The 24,930-nt window shown below is 35.4% G+C and overlaps 1 protein-coding gene across 1 annotated transcript; it reads left to right on the forward strand.

Moving 5' to 3' along the window:
* The first annotated feature begins 23,682 nt into the window (after positions 1–23,682).
* Positions 23,683–24,615, forward strand: LOC138147688 (olfactory receptor 10G9-like). Its single transcript, XM_069070263.1, has one exon. The coding sequence runs from the start codon at positions 23,683–23,685 to the stop codon at positions 24,613–24,615; it is 933 nt and encodes a 310-aa protein (XP_068926364.1).
* The last annotated feature ends 315 nt before the right edge of the window (positions 24,616–24,930 follow it).

A 24,930-nucleotide genomic window follows, 5' to 3' on the forward strand; every position in this document is an offset into this window, starting at 1 on the left:
AACTCAAAATAAGGATGTTGAAGAAATAAACCTAAGTAAAGAAACACAACATATTTTTGAGGGAGGATAGAGTATTTTGCATGAGGAACAGTAAGTTCATCAAAGTGCCAGGCTAGTGCCTTTGGTTTATAGAATATCCAAAGGGGTGTAAGGTGTAAGAAGGCTGAAAAATAAGAGGGGATCAAGTTATAAAGGGCTCTGAAGGCCAAACAGAGGATTTAATGTTTAATCCTGAAAGTTGATTGAGTAGGGAATTGACATGTTAGAAATGTGCTTTAGGAGTATCAGCTTCACAGGTTAGTGAGGATGGATGAAAATGTGGAGCAACCAGGAATGGAGATTAATCAAAAGTCAATCACAATAGTACAGGCATGAGATGATGAGGGTGTGCATCAGAAAGGTGGCATTGTCAGAGGAGGGAAGGAGGCATATAGGAGAGATATTATGAAGATAGAAATGACAAAACTCAGCAACTTATTGTATATTGGGCATGAGAGAGTGAGGATTTGAGGTTGATCTTCAGGGTCTAAACCTGGGTAACCAGGAGGATGGCGTCCTTAAAATGTGTTGCCCAGAACTGAATATAAAATGGTACCTTAGAAAATGCCCTATCCTTTATGGTACCAGATGAACACAAGGTCTGGTTAGTTTCTAAGAATATCATTGCACCTCCATGCCCATTTAATCATTTAAATTCTCTAAAAAAAAAAACAAGGTAAGGATACAAGGAAAGAAATAAAAGAACAAAGCACAGGAAAGAAAAGTAAAGAAATATTCAACAAATACTTGTTAAATCAAAGAATTAAATACTGATGCACAAAATTGACAATATCTAATGTTTATCCTTTATCCTTTCTATCTGGCCACAGACAGAACCAAAGAGTGCTGAGTTGATGTTACTGAAAAGAACATTTCAGGTCCATAGGAAATAATAACTTTGTAATTAGAGCTGGCCCAGAATGAACTAGTGGGGACCCTTCAAATTTCTGGGGATTTAAAGGACTTCAAAAATAATATTTAATTTGATTTTAAGGAGGCACAATAATATCCAATGCAAATGTGTTTGTAACATCTCAGAACTCTGACATAGTCAAACAAAGGGTATCAGTTTCAGGTCTGAACAACACATTTATTGTTGTTGTTACTATTATTCTATCAATAAATCCTGTACTATTACTAGTACTATTTCTACCTTTAATTGAGGCCATGTGCTTTTCTTTAATAGTTATTTCTGTTTTTTTATGAAAACATTTCATATTCCTATAGAAATTACTTTGTTCAGGGAGCCACACTGATGGAGAAAAGGCAGGGACTCACTTGAACTTTCCACCAGACCCCTGCAAATACCTTTCAATATTTCCTCAAAGCAAATGCTAGAGCAGTTAAACCCACAAAAAATTTTCCAGCCCAAGACAACTTAGAAGCTTGCCAGGAAAGGTTTGTTATACCAGAGTGAGAATTGAACTCAGTCTGGCACAGATCACACAAGTGCAGACCAGGTCCCAGCAAAAGAGGAACAGACTTGGGACAACTGAATCAGTGGCAGCAGTGGCAGTTTTTGGAACTCTCTGTCCAAAGATGGTAAGGGAAGCAACAACTGGTGAGAAGGGGATTACAAGGGTCCTTTATCTGTCAGTGGGGGCAAGGCTATGTTGAATTGACTATACTTAGATATAGGTCTCAGTTCCAGGGTGAAAAGGAGCATTAGTATATAGGAACTTGTGACTGCAAGGGAGTGAGGATCCTGGCCACAATTCCAGGGTGGAAAAGAGTACTTGTGGTCAGTGATAGACTCACAGTACAGGTGAGTAGTAAACACACCTTTCCCTAGATCATACTACCTTGAAAGAACCAAAAACTTACAAGTCTCCAACTGAAAACAGTTACACAAAAAATTGTTGAAGCTTGGGAAAGCTTCCTCTGCTTTGGAAGCAAGGTCACACTTCATTTATTTACTTAATTTTTATTATTTTGAATTCAAATGCCAGGATACAAATGCAGAATAAAGAAAAGAACATAACATAAACCTGAATATTAAAACTTAAATACAAAATAAGGGGAAAAAATCATGTGCATAGCAGAACATTAGAGGATTCAAAATATATAGTGATAAATTTTCATTTCAAGAAAACCTGTGTGATAAATACTACATTGTGTTGAGAGGATGCCATATTTTCTTTTGTTTTGTCTTTACTTTTTATTTTGTTATTTCCCCTTCTTGTTCCCTGCCCCAAGAAGGCTACAATTAAGTGTGGATATATTTAGACATAGATATATACACACACATAGATATATACATACACACATATGTACATATAAAGATATATACTTTCCTTAACAAATCCTACTCCTGATATTTGTTTTTATGTTTGTGTATATTTCTTATCTCTTATTCCTCCTAACTCCTCTATTTTACTTCTACCTTCTACCTTACTAGAGGCATAGTTTAGCATAGAGTTCAAAGTCAAGAAATAGATTGGGAAATAAGTAAACAATAAAAACCATCCTGACTGTAGAAAGTTACTTTGGTGACAGGGAAGATCAAAGCACACACTCAGAAGAAGAATAAAATATCAAAACTGCTGCATCCAAAGCCTCAAAGAAAAATAGAAATTGACCCCAGGCCATAGAAGGACTCAAACAGGATTTTAAAAATCAAGTTAGAAAAGTAGAGGAAAAATGCAAAGAGCAATTAAAGCAATGTAAGAAAATCATGAAAAAAGTCAATGGCTTGATAAAAGTGGCACAAAAAATACTGAAAGTATCTTATAAATGGAATAGCCCAAATGTTAAAAGAGGCACAATAGTCCAATGAAGAGAAGAATGTTTTGAAAAGCAGAGTTGGCCAAATGGAAAAGGAGATACAAAAGTTCACTAAAGAAAATATTTCCTTAAAAATTAGAATTGGGAGGCAGCTAGGTGGTCCAGTGAATAGAGTACTGGCCCTGGAGTCTGGAGGACCTGAATTCAAATCCAGCTTCAGACACTTAACTAGCCATGTGACTTTGGGCAAGTCACTTAATGCCAATTGCCCCTCCAAAAAGCAAAAATAAAAAATTAGAATTAGGCAAGTGAAAGCTAATGACTCTCTGAGGCATCAAGAATCAAACAAAATTAAAAGAATAAAAAATAGACAAAAATGTGAAACATCTCATTGCATTATTGGACTACTTGAAAGCCATGATCCAAAAAAGACCCTAGACATTATCATTCAATAAATTATCAAGGAAAACTGTCCTGATATTCTAGAATCAAAATGTAAAATAGTAACTCAAAGGAATGTTATGGTGACATTCCAGAGCTCCCAGTTCAAGGAGAAGATATTACAAGCAGCCAAAAAGAAACCACTCAAATATCATGGAGTCACAGTCAGAATAACACAAAATTTAGCAGTTTCTATATCAAATGATTGAAGAACTTGGAATATGATATTCTGAAGGGCATAAAAGTTAGGATTACAACTATGAATCATCCACCAAAAAAAACTGAGTATAATCCTTCAAAAGAAAAAGTGCATAATCAATAAAATAGAGAACTTTCAAGCATTCTGGATGAAAAGACTGGAACTGACTAGAAAATTTGACCTTCAACTACAAAACTCAAAAGAAGCATAAAAAAGTAAACAGGAAAGAGAAATCATCAGTGATTCAATAAGGTTAAACTATTTACATCCCTGTATGGGAAAATGATACTTATGACTCCTAAAAACTTTCTCATTATTAGGGCAGTTAGAAGTATACATAGACAGAAAGTATAGGTGTAAGTTGAATATGATGAGATGATTATCTAAAATTAAAAAAAATTATGGAGTGAAAAAGAAGAATGCATGGGATAAAGGGAAAGTGAGAAGTATAATGGGGCAAGTTATCTGACATAAAAGAGGCCCAAAAGAGATTTTTACAGTGGAGGAGAAGATGGAGTAAGAGGGAAGAGGAGCACATGAACTTTACCCTCATTGGAATGGTCTCAAAGAGCACACATCTTCAGTTGGATTACCATACAGGAAAGTAGGAAGGGACAAGGATAAGAGGAGCAAGCTCAAAGAAAGGAGGACACATTGGGGAATGTAAAAGTCAGAAGCAAAACACTTTTGAGAAGGGACAGGGTGAAAGGAGAGAGAGAGAGTGAGTAGGATAAACAGGAAAAGAGGATTTAACAGCACATTTCTCTAATGAAGACCTCATTTCTCAAATATATAGGAAAAGGAGTTAAATTTATAGAAATAGGTGGCATTCCTCAACTGATAAATGGTCAAAGGATATGAACAGTCATTTTTCAGAAAAAGTAACCAAAGCTATCTATGGTTATATGAAAAATGCTCTAAAGCACTATTGATTAGAGAAATGCAAATTAAAACAGTTCTGAGCTACCACTACACAGCTATAATATTGGGTAATATGACAGAAAAGGAAAATGACAAATGGTGGAGAGGATGTGGGAAAATTAAAACACTAATGCACTATTGGTGAAGCTCTATACTGACTCAACCATTCTGGGAGCAATTTGGACTGATGCCCAAAGAGCTATAAAACCATGCATGCATATTCTCATTGATATGGTGATCCAAGATATTTCTGAAGGACTTATGAGACATGCTGTTCATCTCCAGAGAAAAAAATTGATAAAGCATAAATGCAGATGGAAGATACTATTTCTTTATTTTTCTTGTGTGGGGGGGTAAGTTGTCTGTGTTTTCTTTCACAACATGACTTACATGGAAATGTGTTTTGCCTGACTGCACATTTAAACCTATGTCAAATTGCTTGCCTTCTCCGTGAGGAAGTGGAAGGGAGGGAGAGAATTTGACACTCAAAATTTGAAAAAGAATGTTAAGTTATTTTTGCAGGTAATTAATTGGGAAAGATAAAATATTAAATTAAAATAGGTAATTGTTTTGCTGAATGAATGTTTCTACATTCTACTTCATTTTTATTCTTTCTTCAAAATGGTTATTAATTTTAAATTCTCTTACTGTCCCCAAACTGTCCCCTACACATTGAGTAAGCAAGAAATAAAAAACCCAATACAAATTTGAAATCAAGCAAAATGTGCATTATACATGATCCTCCCCCTCCCAAGGAAGAAAAATACAGGAAAAATATGCTTCAATCTGTAATCCATCAGTTATTTATTGGGAGATGACTAGAATTTTATGGCATGAGTTCTTTTGAGTTGTAGTAGATGACTGCACTTAGCATAGTTACCAAGCCTTTCATAGTTGATTATCTTACAATATTGTTGTTATTACATAGATTATTCTTCTGGTTCTGCTCACTTCAATTTGCACCAGTTCATTTAAGTCTCTGAAGGTTTTTCTGTGAATTGAAACTTGTAAAGCTCTTACTAGGAAGGCCAAAATGACCCTTTTCCTTGGATCAGACTACTCTGGGAGTACTGAAAACTTGGAAGTCTCCAAATGGTCCCTGAGATCTTGGCATAACATAATATTCAGTAAAAAAGGAGTAATAGCACCAGCCACACATTTCCTCCAGAAGTTCCACAGAGCCCAGTCATAATATTAAGTCTAAAGTCAGGAATTAGGCTGGAAGAGTGGTCAAATAAGAACAGAACCATACCATAATAAGCTATTATGATGGTAGTGATACTCAAGACACAAACACAGATGAGAAGAATGATTCAAAAACATCTACAAGTAATGCCTTCGAGAAAAATATGGGCACAAGCTCAGCTAAACTTTCTAGAAGAAATGAAATAAAGGTTAATATTTTTAGCCATTCTTTTTAATAAATGGGATGAGGAAAATAATGCAAAAGAAATGAGAGCTATATAAGAAAGAATTGGAAAGTGAGTTAACAGCTTAGTACAAGAGGTACAAAACCTTGCCCAAGCAACAGACTCCTTAAAATTCAGATGTACTAGAGAGAAGCCAGTGAATTCATGAGGCAATAAGAAATATTAAAACAAAGTAAAAAAGCTGAAAAAATGCAAGAACATGACCTGGAAAACAAATGGAGAAAAAACATAAGAATCACAGGACTATCTGAACACCAAGACAAAAAAATACATCCTGGACACCCTATTCAAAGAAATATTCCAAACAAACAAACAAAAAACACTTCCCAGACCTCTTAGAACTAGATGGCAGGTAGAAATGGAGAGAATTCATTGATTACCTCCAGAAAAGAGCTTCAAAATGAAAACTTCCAAGAACATTATTGTCAAAAACCAAAGCTTCCAAGCCAAAAAATATTTTAAGCAGCTGGAAGGAAAGAGCTAAAATACCAAGTTACTAAGGTATGAATAGAGTGAATGAATAGAGTGTTGACCCTGGAGTGAGAAGGACTTAACTTCAAATCTGGCTTCAGATATTTACTTGCTGATCCTGGGCAAGTAACTGTATCAGCAAGCACCCCAGCATCCCCAGGGTGGCTGCCAACACAGGTTCTTAGATCTGCTTTTTTAAGGGAAAGCAACTCAAAATGGGTTAACAAACTTACTTTAATCAGTCAAACATATATCATTTACCTAGCTCAGGGGAAAAAGGTCAGCACCCCGAACTTCAGAGTATACAGATAGAATTATCAAGACAGAGAAATAGATCAAGTAGACAGGTTTCCAAACTGTCCAACCATTACATCCATACCAAATCAACATCTGGGTTTTTCAAAGCCGGGGGGCTTTCAATAACGGCTTCCCAGAGTCTCATCTGATCAAATCACATCAAACCCCAGGATCCAGGTGCACTTTAGACTAGGGGCAGGGAAGATCTTTAAATTTGCATTTCCATTACAGTCACTTAACCCTGTTTGCTTTAGTTCCTCATCTATAAATTGAACTGGAGAAAAAAATGGTGAACTACGTCTTTATCTTTGCCAAGACAACCCCAAATGGGGTCATGGAGATTCAGGCTCAACTGAAGTGACTCAACAATAGAAACTGAGGAGCTATAGGGAAGATAACATGAAGTTTATCAGGCACTATTATGAGGTAAGCTGAAGTTAGGTGGTACAGTCCATAGAGCACTGGACTGGAATCAGGAATTCATCTTCATGAGTTCAAATCTGGCCTTAGACACTTACTAGTTGTAAGTGTAAACAAATTGCTTTGCCTCAGCTCTTTATCTGTAAAATGAACTGAAGAAGGAAATGGTAAACCAATTTAGTTTCTTTTCCCAGAAAACACCAAAATCGGGTCATGGAAAGTCAATCAGAAAGACTGAAATGACTAAATAATACTAACAACAATTATAAAAGAATGGAAAATCTGGAATACTATATTCCAAATGTGGGCTTATAGTCCCAAATAATTTTCTAGCAAAACTAAGAAAGATAACATAGGGGGGAAATAGACTTTTAATGAAATTGAGGTCTTTCAGACACTCTTGATGAAAAGCTGAGTGTGGAGAAACTTTGAAGTTTAAACACTTGAGTGAAGAGAAGCATAAAAAGATAAATATAAATGAACAGTTCTTAAGTTTTATAAAAGATAAATTATTTACATGCAAGTCTGGAGAAATGATACATTGGCCTCTCTGAACTGTATTGTCATCAGGGTTCCACAGAAGGAGTCCAGTTAGACAATGCCTGGGAGGAGTACTGTTATGTCTTGGTGATCTTAAGAAAATAAAGGAAAAGAGGTGAAGAGGAATACACTGAAGGGGAAAGGAAATTTAGGGAAATTTATGTCACATAATCATAGTACACAAGTAGTTATCTATACAAACAAGTAGGGGGAATTAGGCAGACAGTAGTTGAAAATTGAACCTCACGAGGGGTGGAGTCAAGATGGTGGAGTAGAAGCAGGACCTCCCCACTACTCCGGCTCCCACCTTCCCCAATCTATGTAAAAAGGGAACTCTAAACAAACTTTGGAGCTGCAGAACGCGCAAAATGACAGAAAGAAGCTAACCTCCTGCTGAGGACAGCCCAGCAGGCCAGCAGGAATCAGCCACCACAGTGCTCTGGGAGCCAAGCCCAGCTCCACGCTTAGGAATTAGCCCCAGGGCAGGCCTGACCAGCAGCCTACAGGAGGGACTCCAGATCAGCAGCAGCTGTGGCCATTTCCAGATTTATCAACACATATATGCAAAGGACAAGAGGTCAGTGCAGTCTGGACTTTGGGACCCAGTAAATGGAAGCGTGTGGCTTTTGCCACTGGGGTGAGAAGCCACTGATACACCAGCACAGCCAGCCAGCACCAGGTGGCAGCTTCAGCTCCTGGCCTGCAGAGTGTAGGAGGACCAAGCACCAGTCTGAGGGGTAATTGCTCTTGATTTAACCTGCTTGGATCTGGATTGCAGTCTAGGGTGGAGATCCTGGGGTGTGTGTCCAGCTTGCCAGAGCATGTGAAGACCTCAGAGAGGGCACCCAAATAATACCTCTGGCAGCTGAGAAAACCCCAGTGTTTGGGACAAAAGCTCCCCTGTCTGGTGGCAGAATCCTACTGTGGCAAAAAGCCCAGGGGTCAAGTGACTGAGGGGAGACATGACCAGGCAAAGGAAACAAAGCAGACAGAAGATTCAAACATTACACTCCTATTTTGGGGACAAAAAGGAGCAAAGCATGAAACAGGAGGAAAACAGTGAAGTCAGAACTCCTGCACCAAAAGCTCCAAAGGAAAATACAAGCTGGTTACAGGCCATATAGGACCTTAAGAAGCAGATAAGAGAAGTGGAGGAAAAATTGGAAGAGAAATGAGAACTATGCAAGAAAATTACGAAATGAGAGTCAATAGACTGACTGAGGAAAATCACACCTTAAAAAACAGACTAACTCAAATGGCAAAAGAGGCTCAAAAAGGCAATGAGGAGAAGAATTCCTTAAAAAGCCAAATTTGCCAGATGGAAAAAGAATCTCAAAAGCTCAATGAGGAGAATCATTCCTTCAGAATTAGATTGGAGCAAATGGAAGCTAATGACTTTATAAGAAATCAAGATGCTGTTAAACAGATACAAACAAATGAAAGAAGAGAAGGCAACGTGAAATATCTCATGGGAAAAACCACTGACCTGGAAAATAGATCCAGGAGAGATAATTTAAAAACTATTGGACTACCTGAAAGCCATGATCAAAGTAAGAACCTAGAAATCATCCTCCAGGAAGTTCTCAAAGAAAACTGCCCTGATGTTTTAGAACCAGAGGGCAAAATAGAGGTTGAAAGAATCCACTGATCACCTCCTGAAAAAGATCCCAAAAAGAAAACTCCTAGGAATATTATAGCCAGGTTCCATAATTCCCAGATTAAGGAGAGAATATTACAAGCAGCCAGGAAGAAACAATTTGAATATTGTGGAAACACAATTAGGATAACCCAGGATCTGGCAGCTTCTACACTGAGGGATCGAAGGACTTGGAATATAATATTCCGGAGGTCAAAGGAACTGGGATTAAAACAAAGAGTCCAGCAAAAACCCAACAAAACTGAGTATCATGTTTCAGGAGAAAATAGGGTCATTCAGTGGAATAGAGGACTTTCAAGCATTCTTGCTGAAAAAAACCAGAGTTGAATAGAAAATTTGACATTCAGATACAAGAAGCAAGAGAAGCATGAAAAGGTAAACAGGGAAAAGGAATCATAAGGAACTTATCAAAGTTGAACTATTAACAATCCTACATGGAAAAACAATAATTGTAACATATGAAACTTTTCTCAGTAGTTGAAGGGATTAGAAATATATATATGTATATATATGTATATATATATTTGTCTATATATGAGGGTATATGGGCATATGAATACATATGCAAATGTGTGTATATATGTTTACAGGTATACATAGATAGAAGGCACAGAACCAATTTAACAGGAAGGGATGATACTTAAAAAGTGAAATTAAGAGGTGAGAGAGGAATATAATGAGAGGAGATGGGGAGAGACAGAATGGGGTAAACTATCTCATATAAAAGAGGCAAGGGAAAATGGTTACAATGGAGGGGAAGAATAGGAAGGCAAAAGGGAATGGCTCAACCTTATTCCCATTGAATTTGGTTTGAGGAGGGAATGAAATGTACACTAAATAGGGTATCTCACCCTACAGGAGAGTAGGGGGGGAAGGGATGAGAGGGTGGGTGATGGAAGGGAGGGCACACTGGGGGGCAGGAGTTGGAAGCACCCACTTTTGAAAAGGGATGAGATCAAAGTAGAGAATAGAACAAGTGGGAGGTGGGATAGGAGGGAGGGAACTATAGTTAGTCTTTTACAATATATCTACTATGTTATTGTTTTGCATTAGCCACACATGTACAATGTATACTGAACTGCTTATCTTCCCAGTAAGGGTGGGTGACAAAGGAGGAAGGGAATGAATCTGGAATTCAAATTTTAAAATCAAATATTTAAATTTATATGTGTATATATATAAAATTATTATTATTATTAATACTGTTTTGCTTGTAATTGGGAAGTAGGATGTGCAGGCCCTGGGGCATGGAGATTCACTGGAAAAGTCAGAGGGGGTGTGGGATAAAGTGTGGGAGTGACCAGATTGGAGGAGGGGATATCCTGTGGGACTGCTATTTTAGGGTGGTGGGTGGGGGAAGACAGGGAGAAAATTTGTAACTCAAAATCTGGTGGAAATGAATGATGTAAATCAGAAGTTAATTTAAAAAAAGGAAAAAAAAGAAAATTGAACCTCACTCTAATCTAAACTGGTCAAAAGAAGAAAGAATACATATTCACACAGTTAGGTATAACAATTCATTACATTCAACAGGAAAATGGAGAAAAAAGTGGGAGCAAAATGGGGAAATTAGAGGGATGATAGATTAAGGGAGGGATTATTCCTATGTAAAACCAACTCTAAAGTTACACAAAAATATTCTTAACTCTTTCTGAGATGACAAAGAATTGAAATCTGTGGGACTGTCCAAAGGGTGAATAAATGAACACGTTATGGTATGGAAAGGTAATAGAATACTACTGAGCTCGACTCTTTCTCCCTCCACTTTTTAAATACCTTTTTTGGTTTGCTTTGGTTCTTGGTTCTTGAATTCTAAACTGTTTCCCTGTCTCTATGAACCCTGCACTAGAGAAGTCGACATTTGATACAGACACTGACGTAGATGTAGACACCAACACAGACACACATGAAATTATATAATACACAATTCCATATTTTAATTCTTTTTCTGGAAAGGGATAGCTATAATTGATTTGATTTCCAAATCCCCTCCAACAATATATCTCAGAATAGCTTAGTTATTCACATTTACTCTTCAAACAATATTACTCTTATTGTATACAACATTCTCTTAGTTCTGCTCATTTCACTCTTTATTATTTCATGTAAATCTTTCCAAGTGTTCCTAAAACCAACCTGCTCATTATTCCTTACATTACAGTAGTATTACATCATAATCATATACCACAAGTTATTCAGTCATTTTCAGATTGATGGGCATCCCCACAATTTCCAGTTCCTTGCAATCACAAAGAGAGCTCCTATAAATATTTTAGAATATATAGATTCTTTTCCTTTTCCCATGTTTACATTGGAAAACTAATAGTAGTATTGCTGGGTGAAAAGGAATACAGTTTGCAATTCTTTGGGCATAATTTTAGATTGCTCTCCAAAATAGTTGGATCAGTTCACAATTCCACCAATAGCGTATGTGTTCAAATTTTTCCTCCCAAATCCCCTCCAACAGTTTTCATTTTCCTTTCTATTATTTTAACCATTCTGAGAGGTGTGAGATGATATCTAAAAGTTATTTTAATTTGCATTTCTTTAATCAATAATTATTTGGAGAATTTTTTCTTACAATCATATATAGCTTTCATGTCTTCATCTGAAAACTGCTAGTTCATATGCTTTGGTCATTTATCAATTGCGGAAATTATGCATATTTTTATAAATTTGATGAAGTTTTCTATATATTTGAGATATGAGGCCTTTTCCTAAAAAACTGTGTACAATGGGGAGGCTAGGTGGCACAGTGAATAGAGTACCATCCTGGGGTCAGGAGGACCTGAGTTCAAATCTGGCCTCAGAGACTTAGCACCTACTAGCCATGTGACCTTGGGCAAGTCACTTAACCCCAATTGCCCTGCCTTCCCCCCTCGAAAAAAAATACAAAAGAGAAAAAGAAAAACTGTCTATAAAAATCCCTCCTCCCAATTTTCTGCTTTCCTATGAATTTAGGTTATGTTAGTTTTATTTGTACAGTATGTAATTAAAAGGATTCATTTTACACTTCCCAGTGCTCTCTATTTCTTGTTTATTCACAAATTCTCCTATCTATAAGTCTGATAAGAAACATGCTCCATCTTATTCCAATTTACTTATGATGTCTCCCTTTAATTCTACATCAAGTATCCATTTTGACCCTATCTTGATAAATGGTGTAAGATACTGTTTCATACCTAGTTTCTGCCAAGCTATTTTCCAGTTTTATCAACATTTTTAAACCAAATAATGAATTCTTATCTCAAAAACTTAAATCTATGCCCTTATCAAATACAAGGTTACTAGTTTCATTTACTAATGTGTCTTGCATATCTACTCTTTTCCACTGATCAACTATCCTATTCTTTAGCCAGTACCAGATGGCTTTGATAATTACCATGTTGTCATACAGTTTAAAATGTTACTGTTAGACCACCTTCCTTTGCATTTTTTCATTAATACCTTTATAATTCTTGACCTTTTGTTCTGCAAAATGAATTTTGTAATTCTTTTTTTCTAGCTCAATATAGCAATATGTTTTGATAATTTAATTGGGATTGCATTTAATAAGTGGATTGATCGAAGCAGAATTATCTTTTTTATTATATTTGTTCTTCCCACCCAAGAACAATTAATATTTATCCAATTATTTATATCTGACTTTATTTGTACAAATGGTGTTTTACAATTATATTCATATAGTTTCTGGGTTTGTCTCAGCAGATATACTTCCAGGTATTTTATATTGTTTATGGTTTTAAAATGAACTATCTCTTAATATATCTTCTTTCAGGACTTTGTTGATGATATATAGAAATGCTGATGATTTATGTGGGTTTCTTTTTTATTCTGCTACCTGGCCAAAATTATTAATTGTTTCAAATAACTTTTAGTTGAGTTTTTAACATTTCCCATCATATCATCTACAAAAGAGCTAGTTTTATTACCTTATTACCTCTGATTCCTTCTCTTTCTTTTTCTTTACTTCTTGCTATTGTTAGCACTTTCAGTACAATTTTGAATAATATTGGAGAAGGGCATCTTTGTTTCATCTTATTGGGAAGGTTTAGAACTTATGCCTGTTATAGATAATGCTTGTCAATGGCTTTAGGTAGAAGCTTTTTTATCATTTTAAGGGAAAAACTATTTATACCTAAGTTTTGAGTGTTTTTAATAGGAATGAGTGTTATAGTTTGTCAAAAGCTTTTTCTTCATTTTTATATAATTATACAACTTTTGTTATTGATATAATCAATTATGTCAGCAGTTTTCCTGATATTGAACCAGCCCTGCATTCCCGGTATAAATTCTACTTGGTCATAATGTATATTCTTTGTGGTACATTGTTGTAGTTTCCTAGCTAGTGTTTTATTAAGGATTTTCGCATAAATATTCATTAGTGAAACTGGTCTATAATTTTCTTTCTCTGTCTTTGCTCTTTCTGGTTTAGGTATCAGCACCATATTTATTTCATAGAAAGAATTTGATAGGACCCCTTCTTTGCTTATTATCCTAAATAATTTATTTAATATTGAAATTAGTTGATTTTTAAATGTTTGGTAGAATTCTCTTGCAAATCCATCTGGTTCTAAAGTCCCTCCGCTATACCCCTTCTTAGGAAGCACATTTATGGTGTCTTCAATTTATTTTCCAAAGTAGGTTTATTTAGATATTCTATTTCCTCTTATGTTAATCTGGATAGCTTATTTTTTTAAAGTATTCTACCATTTCACTTAAATTGTTAAATTTGTTAGCATATAATTGAACAAACTAACTCTGAATGATTGCTTCAATTATATCTTCATTAGTGGCTTATTAATACTTTTTAATTTTTAATACTAGAGATTTGGCTTTCTTTTCTCATTTTAAAAATTATATTAACCAATGGTCTATTTATTTTTGTTGTTTTCCTCATAAAACCAACTCCTGGTTTTATTTATTAACTCAATCATTTTCTTAATTCAATTTAATTAATCTCATCTTCAATTTTTAGGATTTCCAATTTGGTCTTTAATTGAGGACTTTAAATTTGTTCTTTTTTTTGTTTTTTTTGGGGGGGGTTTGTTCTATTTTGTTTTTGATAATTGAAAATCAAGTTCATTGATCTGCTATTTATTGATGTAAGTATTTAGAGAAATGAATTTTCCTCTGATAACTGCTTTTACTGTATCTCAATAATTTTGATATATTATCTCATTCTTATTATTCTCTTTAATAAAATTAGTTTCTAGGATGTTTTCTTTCTACTCATTCTTTGTGGTTAGGCTGTTTAATTTCCAATTAATTTTTAATCTGAGTTTCTATGGTCCTTTATTAAAAGGAATTTTTATTTCATTATTATCTGTAAGGAATGTATTTAACATTTCTGATTTTTTTGAATTTCACTATAAAGTTTTTTTTCACATAAAGTCTAATATGGTCAATTTTGGTAAAGATTCCATGTGCTGCTGATAAAAAAGGATACAATAATGGCCATTTTCTCCATCTTTATCAGCTTTTGATTCAGCTGAAATCCTCGACTAGGGTACCACTATGTTCTTTTTGGAAAGAACTGGAACTTGTATCATAAAACAAGCAAGACTTCCAGTTCTGGGCCTTTCCATATGAGAAACAGGATCCCTGCTTCAGATATTGTACTTTCAATTCTTAACAATAACTGAACTCAATTGAACAATTCCTTTATTAGACTCCAGCAATGGAGTTTTTTTTTTCCAAGAGGCGGAATGATGTGTGTGTGTGTGTGTGTGTGTGTGTAAGTGAAATCTCTTTTCTTTAGTTCTACTTTCCAAAATTTTCAAGGGAGAATGGACTTGGGGAAGATCATTAGATATATAAAAGCTGTTGTAGAACATATAAAATACTTGGGACTATACTTGCAAAGAAAAACCCAGCAATTGCATAAAGATAATTATAAAACATTAATTGGAGAAATATTGTTTATGGATTGGTAGAGTCAATATAATAATGTAATATAATAAAATGTAATATATATTGTCATATAATATAAAATCACAATTGTACCCAAGCTATTATTCAATGTCACCCCAATAAAATTCCCCCCAAAATTTACTGACCTAGAAAAATAATAATAAAATTAATATGGGGCAACAAAGGGTCAAGAATATTAGATGAATTAATAAAAATTATAAAGAAAGATGGTTTAGTAGTATAAGTTCTTTTTTAAAAAAATCAATTGGGGTTAAGTAACTTGCCCAAGGTTACACGGCCAGTTATTTTGTGTGGGTGTTAAGTATCTGAGGCCCGAACCTATACCGGGTCCTCCCGACTCCAGGATTGGTGCTCTTACTCACTGTGACACCTAGCCACCCCAGTGGTATAAGTTCTTAAAACTATATTATAAGACAGTAATTATCAAAATTGTCTGGTACTGGCTAAGTAATAGATAGGTAGATAGAGGAACCGAATAGACATAATTCACAGCAGTAAATGATTTTACTTATCTTTTTAAAACAAATATGAAGATTTAAGCTTTTTGAATAAACTCATTATTTGGTAAAAAAAAAAAATCTGGGGGGAAAAGTGAAAAGCAGTCTGGTAGAAAGTGGGTAAAGACCAACATCTTACACCATTTACCAAGACAAGGTTAAAATGGATGCATAACCTGCACATAAAGGGAGATACCATAAGAAAATTAGAAGAACACGGAACATATTGCCATCAGACTTAAAAGAGAGGATAATGATTTATGAACAAACAAAAGATAGAATTTTGAGGCATAGAATAGATAATTTTTATTACATTAAATTAAAAAGGTATTCTACAATTAAAACTAATGTACCCAAGATTGAAGGGAAAGCAGAAAATTGGTGGGAAATTTATAGACAGGTTCTCAGATAAAAGTTTTATGAAAAATTCTTTAATTCATTATTAATTAGAGAAATGCAAATTAAAACAACTTTAAGGTGCCATCTCTCACCTCTCAGATTGGCTAAAATGATAAAAAAGGAAAATGACAAATGTTGAAGGGGATGTGGAAAAAACTGGGACACTAATACACTAACAATGCAACTTTGAACTGATACAAACATTTTGGAGAGCAATCTGGATTTATACCCAAAGAGTCATGAAACTGTGTATATCCTACAACCCAACAGGGTCCAACAATAGCACTATTAGGTATGTTTCCTAAGGTGATCAAGGAAAAGGGAAAATAACTTCTATGTTTTAAAATATTTATAGCAGCTTTCTTTGAGATGGAAAAGAACTGGAAATTGCAGGGATGCCTAGCAATTGCTGAATGCCTAAACAACTTGTGGCATTTGATTGTGATGGAATACTATTGTGCTGTAAGAAATGATGGACAGGTTGGTCTTAGGAAAATATAGAAAGATTTGCATGAAATAATGAAGAGTTAAATAAATAGAACCAAGAGAACATTGTATACAGTAAAAGCAATATTGTTCAAGGAACACCTGTGAATGATTAGGCCATTTCGTGTATTACAAATACTCAAATCAAATACAAAGTATCTATGAAGGAAGATATCATCTACCTTCAAAGAACCAATAAATATAATTGTGTAAAAATGTTTTACATACATGCATGTATATATATATACATATAAATGTCAAATTGTAGCCTTTTTTAGTGTAGAATTGAAAGAGAGGGAAGGAGACAGTTCAGAACTTAACAAAAATACTAATAAAAAAGAGTTCCAAAATTCTTTATGTATACTGTGTTCACATAGAATAACCTATAAAACCTGCTTTTTCTTCATGGAATACTCATCTTTCAAAACAAAATATACCTGTCGAGATACCCATAACTAAATGTAGAACAAATGTGTAAACACTTAAATCTTAATTGTTTTACTTCTTGTTCTCCTGAAGCACCAAGGGAGTTCAGGGCAACCCTATGCCCTGTGGGATAAAGTCAATTTAATCTGATACACTTTGAGGGGGCAGGGATTGCTTCCCTTATTATTCTTAAGGAGTTTGCTCTTAGGAGGACTCTTCATTTCAAAGAAACTACCACCTTTCACCTTTTTCTAGCCTTTGAAATGTACTTCCTGATCCTGTGTTTACATCTAGCAGGTCAGTATTATAGGACTGGGAAAATTCTTGAATACTTCATTAGAAAAATGGTGTGGATGTAGTCATTCATCCACTTGTTTCCTCCTTCACTTCCTCCTTTATTCTCCAAAAAATATGTATTGAGTGACGACTGTGGGCAAGACACTAAGCTAAGTACTCTATAGAATGCAAAATGCATAAGATATACTTCCTGTCCTGAAGGAGTTTAAAATCTTATTTATTTATTTGACATTATTTGTAAGGAAATTTAAAATTTACAAATCACCTTCTGGATAATCACTCTGTGAAATAGATATTAAAAGTGTTATTTGTATTTTTATAAATGGAAAAACAGGCACAGATTGATGAAATGATTTGCCTAGGATCATATATTAGTGATGGGACTTGAACAGAGGTCTTTTGAAACTGTGACTATTGGTTTTTCCACATCACAATATAGTAGAGGAGATGTCACTTATAAAAGAAAACTATTTAGCTGGGCAATCATTTCTAAGGCTCTTCTTTCTCTGTGAACTTTAAATTCCTGATGAAAAAGTATGGGCATTAGTCTTTACACAATTAGAAGCCAGGGAAAGCACTTAAGCATGGCATGACATAATTAAAACTACATTAGTACTACTGAAACAACAATATGCAGGGTTTGGGTCCTTGTTAGGGGGATGAGTAAGAGGGCATGGAGACAGGCAAATAGTCATATAAGTTTGTTACTATAATGTAGAAGAAGGATAATAAATGAGGGCCTGAAAGAGGATGATTACAACAGGATTGAAAAGAGCATATGGAATCAAGAAAATTTGTAGAGATAGAATCAGTTAGCCTTGGTGAGTAAAATGAGGGAGTTGAGTGAGAGAAACTTGAAAGGACTCCATACTATGTGACCAAGAAGTTGCTAGTGCCAACAATAAAGATGGAAAATTTGAGAAAAGGTCAACTTGAAGGGAATTAAGTTTGACTGTGCACATGAGTCTGAAGTAGTGGTGAGATAACAAGATAAGGATGCCTAATAGGGAGGTTGAATTGAAGGAGAGAGACAATGGATGATGATATAGATTTATCGTTCATACACATTATGTTGATGCAATGGTAGTAGATGAGATTATGAAAGAATAGAATACAGAGTAAAAAAGGAGAAGATTGCAAAGTTAAACCCTAGATGATGCCTACATTAGGTAAGGAAGGACAAGTAAGGGACATACAGGCAAATCAGAGAAATAAGAAAACCACTTCCTTGGAGAAATTTACATATAAGTGGAATTCCATTGTACTGAGCTTTCCATACCATTTGCTACATTTTATGTTTTATTCTCATATTATTTTTCTAGTTTTTCTGTTTGATATTTTGCCACAAAAATAAGGAACCTAATAACCTAGAAGTACTAGGCACTATAATTCCATTGAGGATTGGATTTTGAATTAAAAAAAAAAACCTGATACCACTTATGTTAAAAAAAATTTCTTGGAGTGCCTAGGTGGTGAAGTGAATAGAGCACTGGCCCTGGAGTCAGGAGTATCTGAGTTCAAATACGACCTCAGACTCTTAACACAAAAACTAGCCATGTGACCTTGGGCAAGTCACTTAACTCCAATTGCCCTCCAAAAGGCAAAAAAAAAAATCTTTTTACATGCAACTGGGAAATAAGTTATACAGGCAATGGGGTATAGAAATATATCTTGACCTACAAGAAAGTAAGGGGGGGGGGTTAGGGGAATATAAGAGAGGACAGAATGGGGAAAGGGGTATTCAGTGTGTTTGCCATCTTGGGGTGGGAGGTAGGGGAGATATGTAACAAAATCTTTGGGAAATGAATGTTGAAAACTGAAAATAAGTTTAAAAAATCTTGCTGTGGATTTAAAAAACAACAACAACCAAAAAACTGATACCTCTTAGAGTTTTGTTTCCACTCAGATTCTTAAGTCTTTCTCTTTGACCTAAAATGCTGCATTCATGTCTTCTCTTCTCTCATATTCTTTATTCTAGGCATCTGGAATTATGTATTGACATAACCCACATTCATTTATATCTAAGTAGAAATGTGGAATTGTACTCCAGTCACCTACAGTGATGACCTGGAAGCTTCACTCTTGTATTTTTGGGTTTTACACACTCAACTCATCATGGGTCTTGGCTCATCGCATGGTTACAATATTACCAGCCTTCGTCCTTGACTTTTGCTCTGATCTGACCATGATTGCTATTCTCAATTGCATTGTTAAAGAGCATAAGTGCCTAATCTTCTAAGATTTCTTCACGATATTCTTCTAAGAACTACCAAGGAGAGAATCCCAGGAGAGGGTGAAGTATGTTGTTGTTTTTTTTTTTCTGGAATAGGAATAAGAGAAATAATAGGAAATAAAATAGAATTGCCGTGTAGTATTAGGTCTATAATCCTTCCACCAATGATTGTCTCTACCAATGACCTGCAAGAATGTGCTTAGCTATGCTATCTGATATAAAACTAAAATATTCTAATTTCCTGCCATCTAGGTAGACAGTGTTGTGCTGTAGTAAGAGCACTGTATGTAGAGTCAGAATGTCTGGATTTTCCAGTCCTCTGAGTGTGTTATATTAAAAAGAACAAAGGATATGGAGTCACAATTCTCAGAAGACTTGGTTATGAGATTTGATTCTAATCCTTCCTGTTGTATGATCTTGGGCAAGTGATATTAACATTCTTTTTTGCAGGGGGGAAGGCAGGGCAATTGTGGTTAAGTGACTTGGCCAAGGTCACACGGCTAGTAAGTGTTAAGTGTCTGAGGCCGGATTTGAACTCAGGTACTCCTGACTACAGTGTCAGTGCTCTATTCACTGCATCACCTAAGCATCCCAAAATTAACATTCTGATCCAAAGTTTCCTCAGCTAAAAAGTAAAGGCTTAGATTGGAATCTAGGTGATCTTTGAAATCTTTTCCAGATTTAACAGAAAGTTCAGATATGTATATATAATAGAAGATAGAATTTATATAGTACTTTAAAATTTTGCAATGTTCATAAGAAAAATAGGTTAGGCAATTTGTCATTATTATCTTTACTTTGGAGATAAGGCAATTGAGGCACAGAGAGGCTCAGTGACTTGTAGAGATCACAGGTAGCAAGGGTCTAAGGCAGGATTCATTCTCAGTTTTTAATTTTTATGTTGTATTGTATTTTTATTTGTTATATTTTTATGTGATTTTTTTTTGCTTTTTGGAGGGGGAAGGCAGGGCAATTGGGGTTGTGACTTGCCCAAGGTCACATGACTAGTAAGTGTTTAGTGTCTGAGGATGGATTTGAACTCAGGACCTCCTGACTCCAGGACTGGTTCTCTATTTACTGCACCACCTCACTGCCCCTATGTGATTTAAAAAAAAAACAATTTATATTTAATTCCAAATTCCCTTCCTTTCCCCTTACTCTCACTCATCTATTAAGAAGGAAAGAAAAATAGGTTCCATTATATATATTTATAACCATGCAAAACAAATTTCTGTGATGTTCAACTAAGATGTTTCTAGCCATTGTTACCTATTTGATTATAGCAAATCAACCTCACTCAGCCTCAGTTTCTTCATCTACTTAATGAACAAATGTGCTTAATATGGCTCTAAGTGCTATTTCAGTTCTCATTGTCCAGGTACAGATCTGAAATTTTTTGAAATCATATTTCCCACTGAGATCATGTCTTAGGGAAACATTTTTCCAAAAATTTGTTAATCGTGCCCATTATGTAAAGTTTTAATTTATTTTATTATTCTGATATGTGTTTCAAATTTGAAGAAGTTGTCTCCAATGTACTATAGAGAATATGGAAAGACTTAATGACCAAGTATATGTTCAGCCTATTTCTTTCATAAATTTGTAGATGGTGCTCTAAGTCTTCTCAGTCATCAAACATCCCTAGATTCCCAATATTTTAGTCTGACCTTGGAAGCCAAACTCAATAAGACCTAGCTAATTCTGTTTCCAGACATGCCTTCTAGCTCCAATATGTTTTCCTTGAGTTACAGCAAATTGAAGTCAGGGCACAGAATTCTAAGTACAGGTGTCATGTGGCCTCACACAAAGACAGGGCAGGATAATGGTTTCTGGTTTTTTTAAAAAAAATTATTTTCAGAAATATCACATGAACTAGGGCTTTTTTTAGTACACACACTTATCACATTAATTCACTTCTTTAATGTGTAAAAACATTTTTTCTCATAGAAATAGTGTGAAGTACATAGTATACATATCATTATCTTCATTTTTCCTATGGGATACCAGAGGTTCAGAGAAGTTGAGGTCACAAAGCTGAGGGATAGGATACAAAATTTCTTGGATCTCTTTTCTATGTCACAACTGATGCCTCATAAGTGTTTGTGCAATAAAATGAGGTTGGGTTATTTCCCCTTTAATATTTTATTGATATTTGCAGACTTTCAACTGTTTGCTCTCATGAAATTTAACAGCATTTTATTTGTTTTGCCATAGCCTTTTAAAGACTAAAGACTTCAGTTTCACATACCAAAATGACTATTTCACTCTGTGCTTTGCAAATTCAGATCTTTATTAAAAATTGATATATGCACCCAAGGCTCCATGTAGTAGGGAAAGCTAACAAGAAGTTGCAATTACTAATTGTATATGGAATTGACAATATTATGGAAAAATTGTATTAAAAGAATATGGAAAACAAAAGAGAAAGTATTGAATGGGTGACTCAGTTAAATATATGTATATAAAATGCAAATTTCTAGTAATTTACACTCCTAAACATAAAGTCTCCTCTGGATAAGTCCTCTCTTCACACAGAGAGATGACCATAGCATGCTCTCTCTCTCTCTGTCTCTCTCTCTGTCTCTCTCTCTCTCTCTGTCTCTCTCTCTCTCTCTCTCTGTCTCTCTCTCTCTGTCTCTCTCTCTGTCTCTCTCTCTCTCTCTCTCTCTCTCTCTCTCTTTCTCTCTCTCTGTCTCTCTCTCTCTCTGTCTCTCTGTCTCTCTTTCTCCTCCTCCCTCCCTTCCCACTCTCTTTCCTTCTATATTTTTGCTCCTCCTCCTTCTAGTTATCTTTCTGACGCTTCTTTGATTATCTCTGTTTCTGTTTGTATATTCCTCCTGTTTCCAAACCTACTCCTATCACTGAATTTGCCAAATCTTCAGTAAGATCACCCATCTTAAACTCCCCAGGCCATGTCTGAAAAAAAAAAACCTGGTAGAGTTCTTTGTGTGCCATCTTTCCCATGCAAAATGAGGGGAAAACCTTAAAGAGCTTACCATTGCCACTGTTCTACTTTCTATGGCTCTTACAATTTCCCCTTCTCACCTCTGATTTCTACTATTTATCAAATTCAACCCTTACTACCACTGCCTTTTTCTGCCTCCTCCAGCATTTATTCACTCAGAGTCACAGGAAATATCAATGTTAACTGGAAGAGAAGGATTGGAAAACCCACACACTGATTTGAATAGCCTGGATGCTAATTTCATTTTCCATTGAGAGAACTTTCTATTTACCACTGCCTTTTGTATCTATTTTAACTTATCTTTTGAAGAAACATGAAAAGAATTCTTTTCTTTTTCTTTATGGAGGGGGAAGTCAGGGCAACTGGGGTTAAGTTACTTGCCTAAGTTCACAGGGATAGTAAGTGTTAAGTGTCTGAGGTCGGGTTTGAACTGAGGTCCTCCTAACTCCAAGGCTGGTGTGTTATTCACTGCACCACCTAGCTGCCCCCAAAAGAATGCTTTATGAGGAATTTTAATTGGTAGTCTGAGGGAAGTAATTTGTGGTCTTGCATTTCTAGAACTGATGAGAAGTCAGAAATATCAGAGATGGTTAGAAGTGACTATGCTGATGATTTGTTTCTTGTTTATTTGTCTCTTATTTATGCCTTTCTTCTATTAATTATTTGTTACATTATTAATAAATTATACATAATAAATTTCTTCTTTCTTAAGCCTAGAATATTAGGGAGCTTGGCATTGAGATGAGCAAAGAGTTATGGGATAAGAGATTACTCTAGTATATTTAATAAATAATATTAATAAATTTGGGTAATGGCTTAGAACTAATTAACTAATGAAAGAGACATTTAAATTTTAGTTAGGAAAATATCAAAACACATCCTTTGATTGTGTTAGAACTTGGTAGGAGTATGAATAAGTAAAATGGATGAGTATAAGTTGAAAGGAAGGGTGATCATATAGATTGCATGTAGAGAAAGTTAACTCTCAACCCCTGCTACAATTTTAGATGTACATATTATTTCCTCCAAAATAATATAAAATTCTTGAATGCAGGACCTGTTTTATTTTCTGATTTGTATTTCCAATGCATCCTGACATGTTTAAGAATTTTTGATTACCCTGCTTTTTTCTATGTGTGCATTTCTTTGAGGGTCTTTCTTCTTTCAACAACAATGGGTACAGAAGCAGTAAAACATTAAAGTTGGGGAGTAATGAAGAAATTACTAGCACATAGTAGGTGTTTAAAAATTACTGTTAATTGATTGGATGATTTTTACTACTTTAGGAAAAGAATCCATTATCTAAATGGACAGACAAAATGAGACCTTCGTGGCTACTTTTATCCTCACAGGTATTCCCCATGCACCAGACATGAGGTTACCCCTATTTGGGATCTTCTTAGTGATTTATGCACTCACTTTGGTGTGGAATCTCCTCATCTTGCTAGTGATCAAGGTGGACTCACACCTTTGCAGTCCCATGTACTACTTTCTGGCCAACCTTTCCTTCATTGACTTGTGGTTCTCCACTGTCACTGTGCCCAAGATACTCATGAGTCTCCTCTCCCCAGATGGTGGGGCCATCTCATTTCACAGTTGTGTGGCCCAGCTCTATTTCTTCCATGGTCTGGGGAGTACTGAGTGCTTCCTCTACACAGTCATGTCCTATGACCGCTACCTGGCCATCACTTATCCCCTGCGCTATGCTACCATGATGAGTGGAAAAACATGTGCCCTTCTGGCTGGAGGCACATGGCTCAGTGGTGCTATCCATTCAGCAGCCCAGACTGCCCTGACCTTCCGCCTGCCCTACTGTGGCCCCAACCAGATCGAGCATTATGTTTGTGATGCACCACCCATTCTCAGATTGGCCTGTGCAGACACCGCAGTCAATGAGATGGTGATCTTTGTGAACATTGGAGTGGTAGCATCTGGATGTGGCTTCCTGATTTTTCTTTCCTATTTGTCCATTGTTCGTGCTATTCTGAAGATCCATACATCAGAGGGCAGACACAAAGCCTTCCAGACCTGTGTTTCCCATTGCATTGTGGTCCTCTGTTTCTTTGTGCCTGCTCTTATTATTTATCTAAGACCAGGCTCTAAGCATGTTATGGATAGGATTGTGGCAATTTTCCAAACAATGATTACACCCATGCTGAATCCCTTGGTATACTCACTAAGGAACAAAGAGGTAAAGATGGCTTTTCTCAGGCTTAGAGATCGAAGGAATTTTATATAATCTGTAATCACTGGAAGATTACAAACATTTTTTAATATAAAGCAATTAATTTGTCATGAATATAGTTTCTTTGTTTCATATGACAATAGAAATAGTATGACTCTCTAATGCTAAGCCTTTGATTCAATTTTTGACCTTGGATTTTATTTCTATGAACCTCACTTTCCTTATCTGTGAAATATGTATTGAGAATTTAACTTGGTTTCCAGGAGTCTTCTTGCTCTAGCTTTAGGATTCAGTGATAAAATCAAGAATCTTGAAAGTCAAAGATTTGTAAATCCAAAAGCCAATCCCTTTCCTAGGCAAACATTATAA

Source organism: Petaurus breviceps, unplaced genomic scaffold (assembly GCF_028583685.1).
Source record: "Petaurus breviceps papuanus isolate PSGF00001 unplaced genomic scaffold, PetGlider_PUasm1.0 90804, whole genome shotgun sequence".
In the NCBI taxonomy this organism is placed as follows: Eukaryota; Metazoa; Chordata; class Mammalia; order Diprotodontia; family Petauridae; genus Petaurus; species Petaurus breviceps.

Excerpts from the sequence above, each read along its gene's own strand:
- LOC138147688 (XM_069070263.1), top strand. The coding sequence starts at position 23,683 with ATGGACAGACAAAATGAGACCTTCGTGGCTACTTTTATCCTCACAGGT.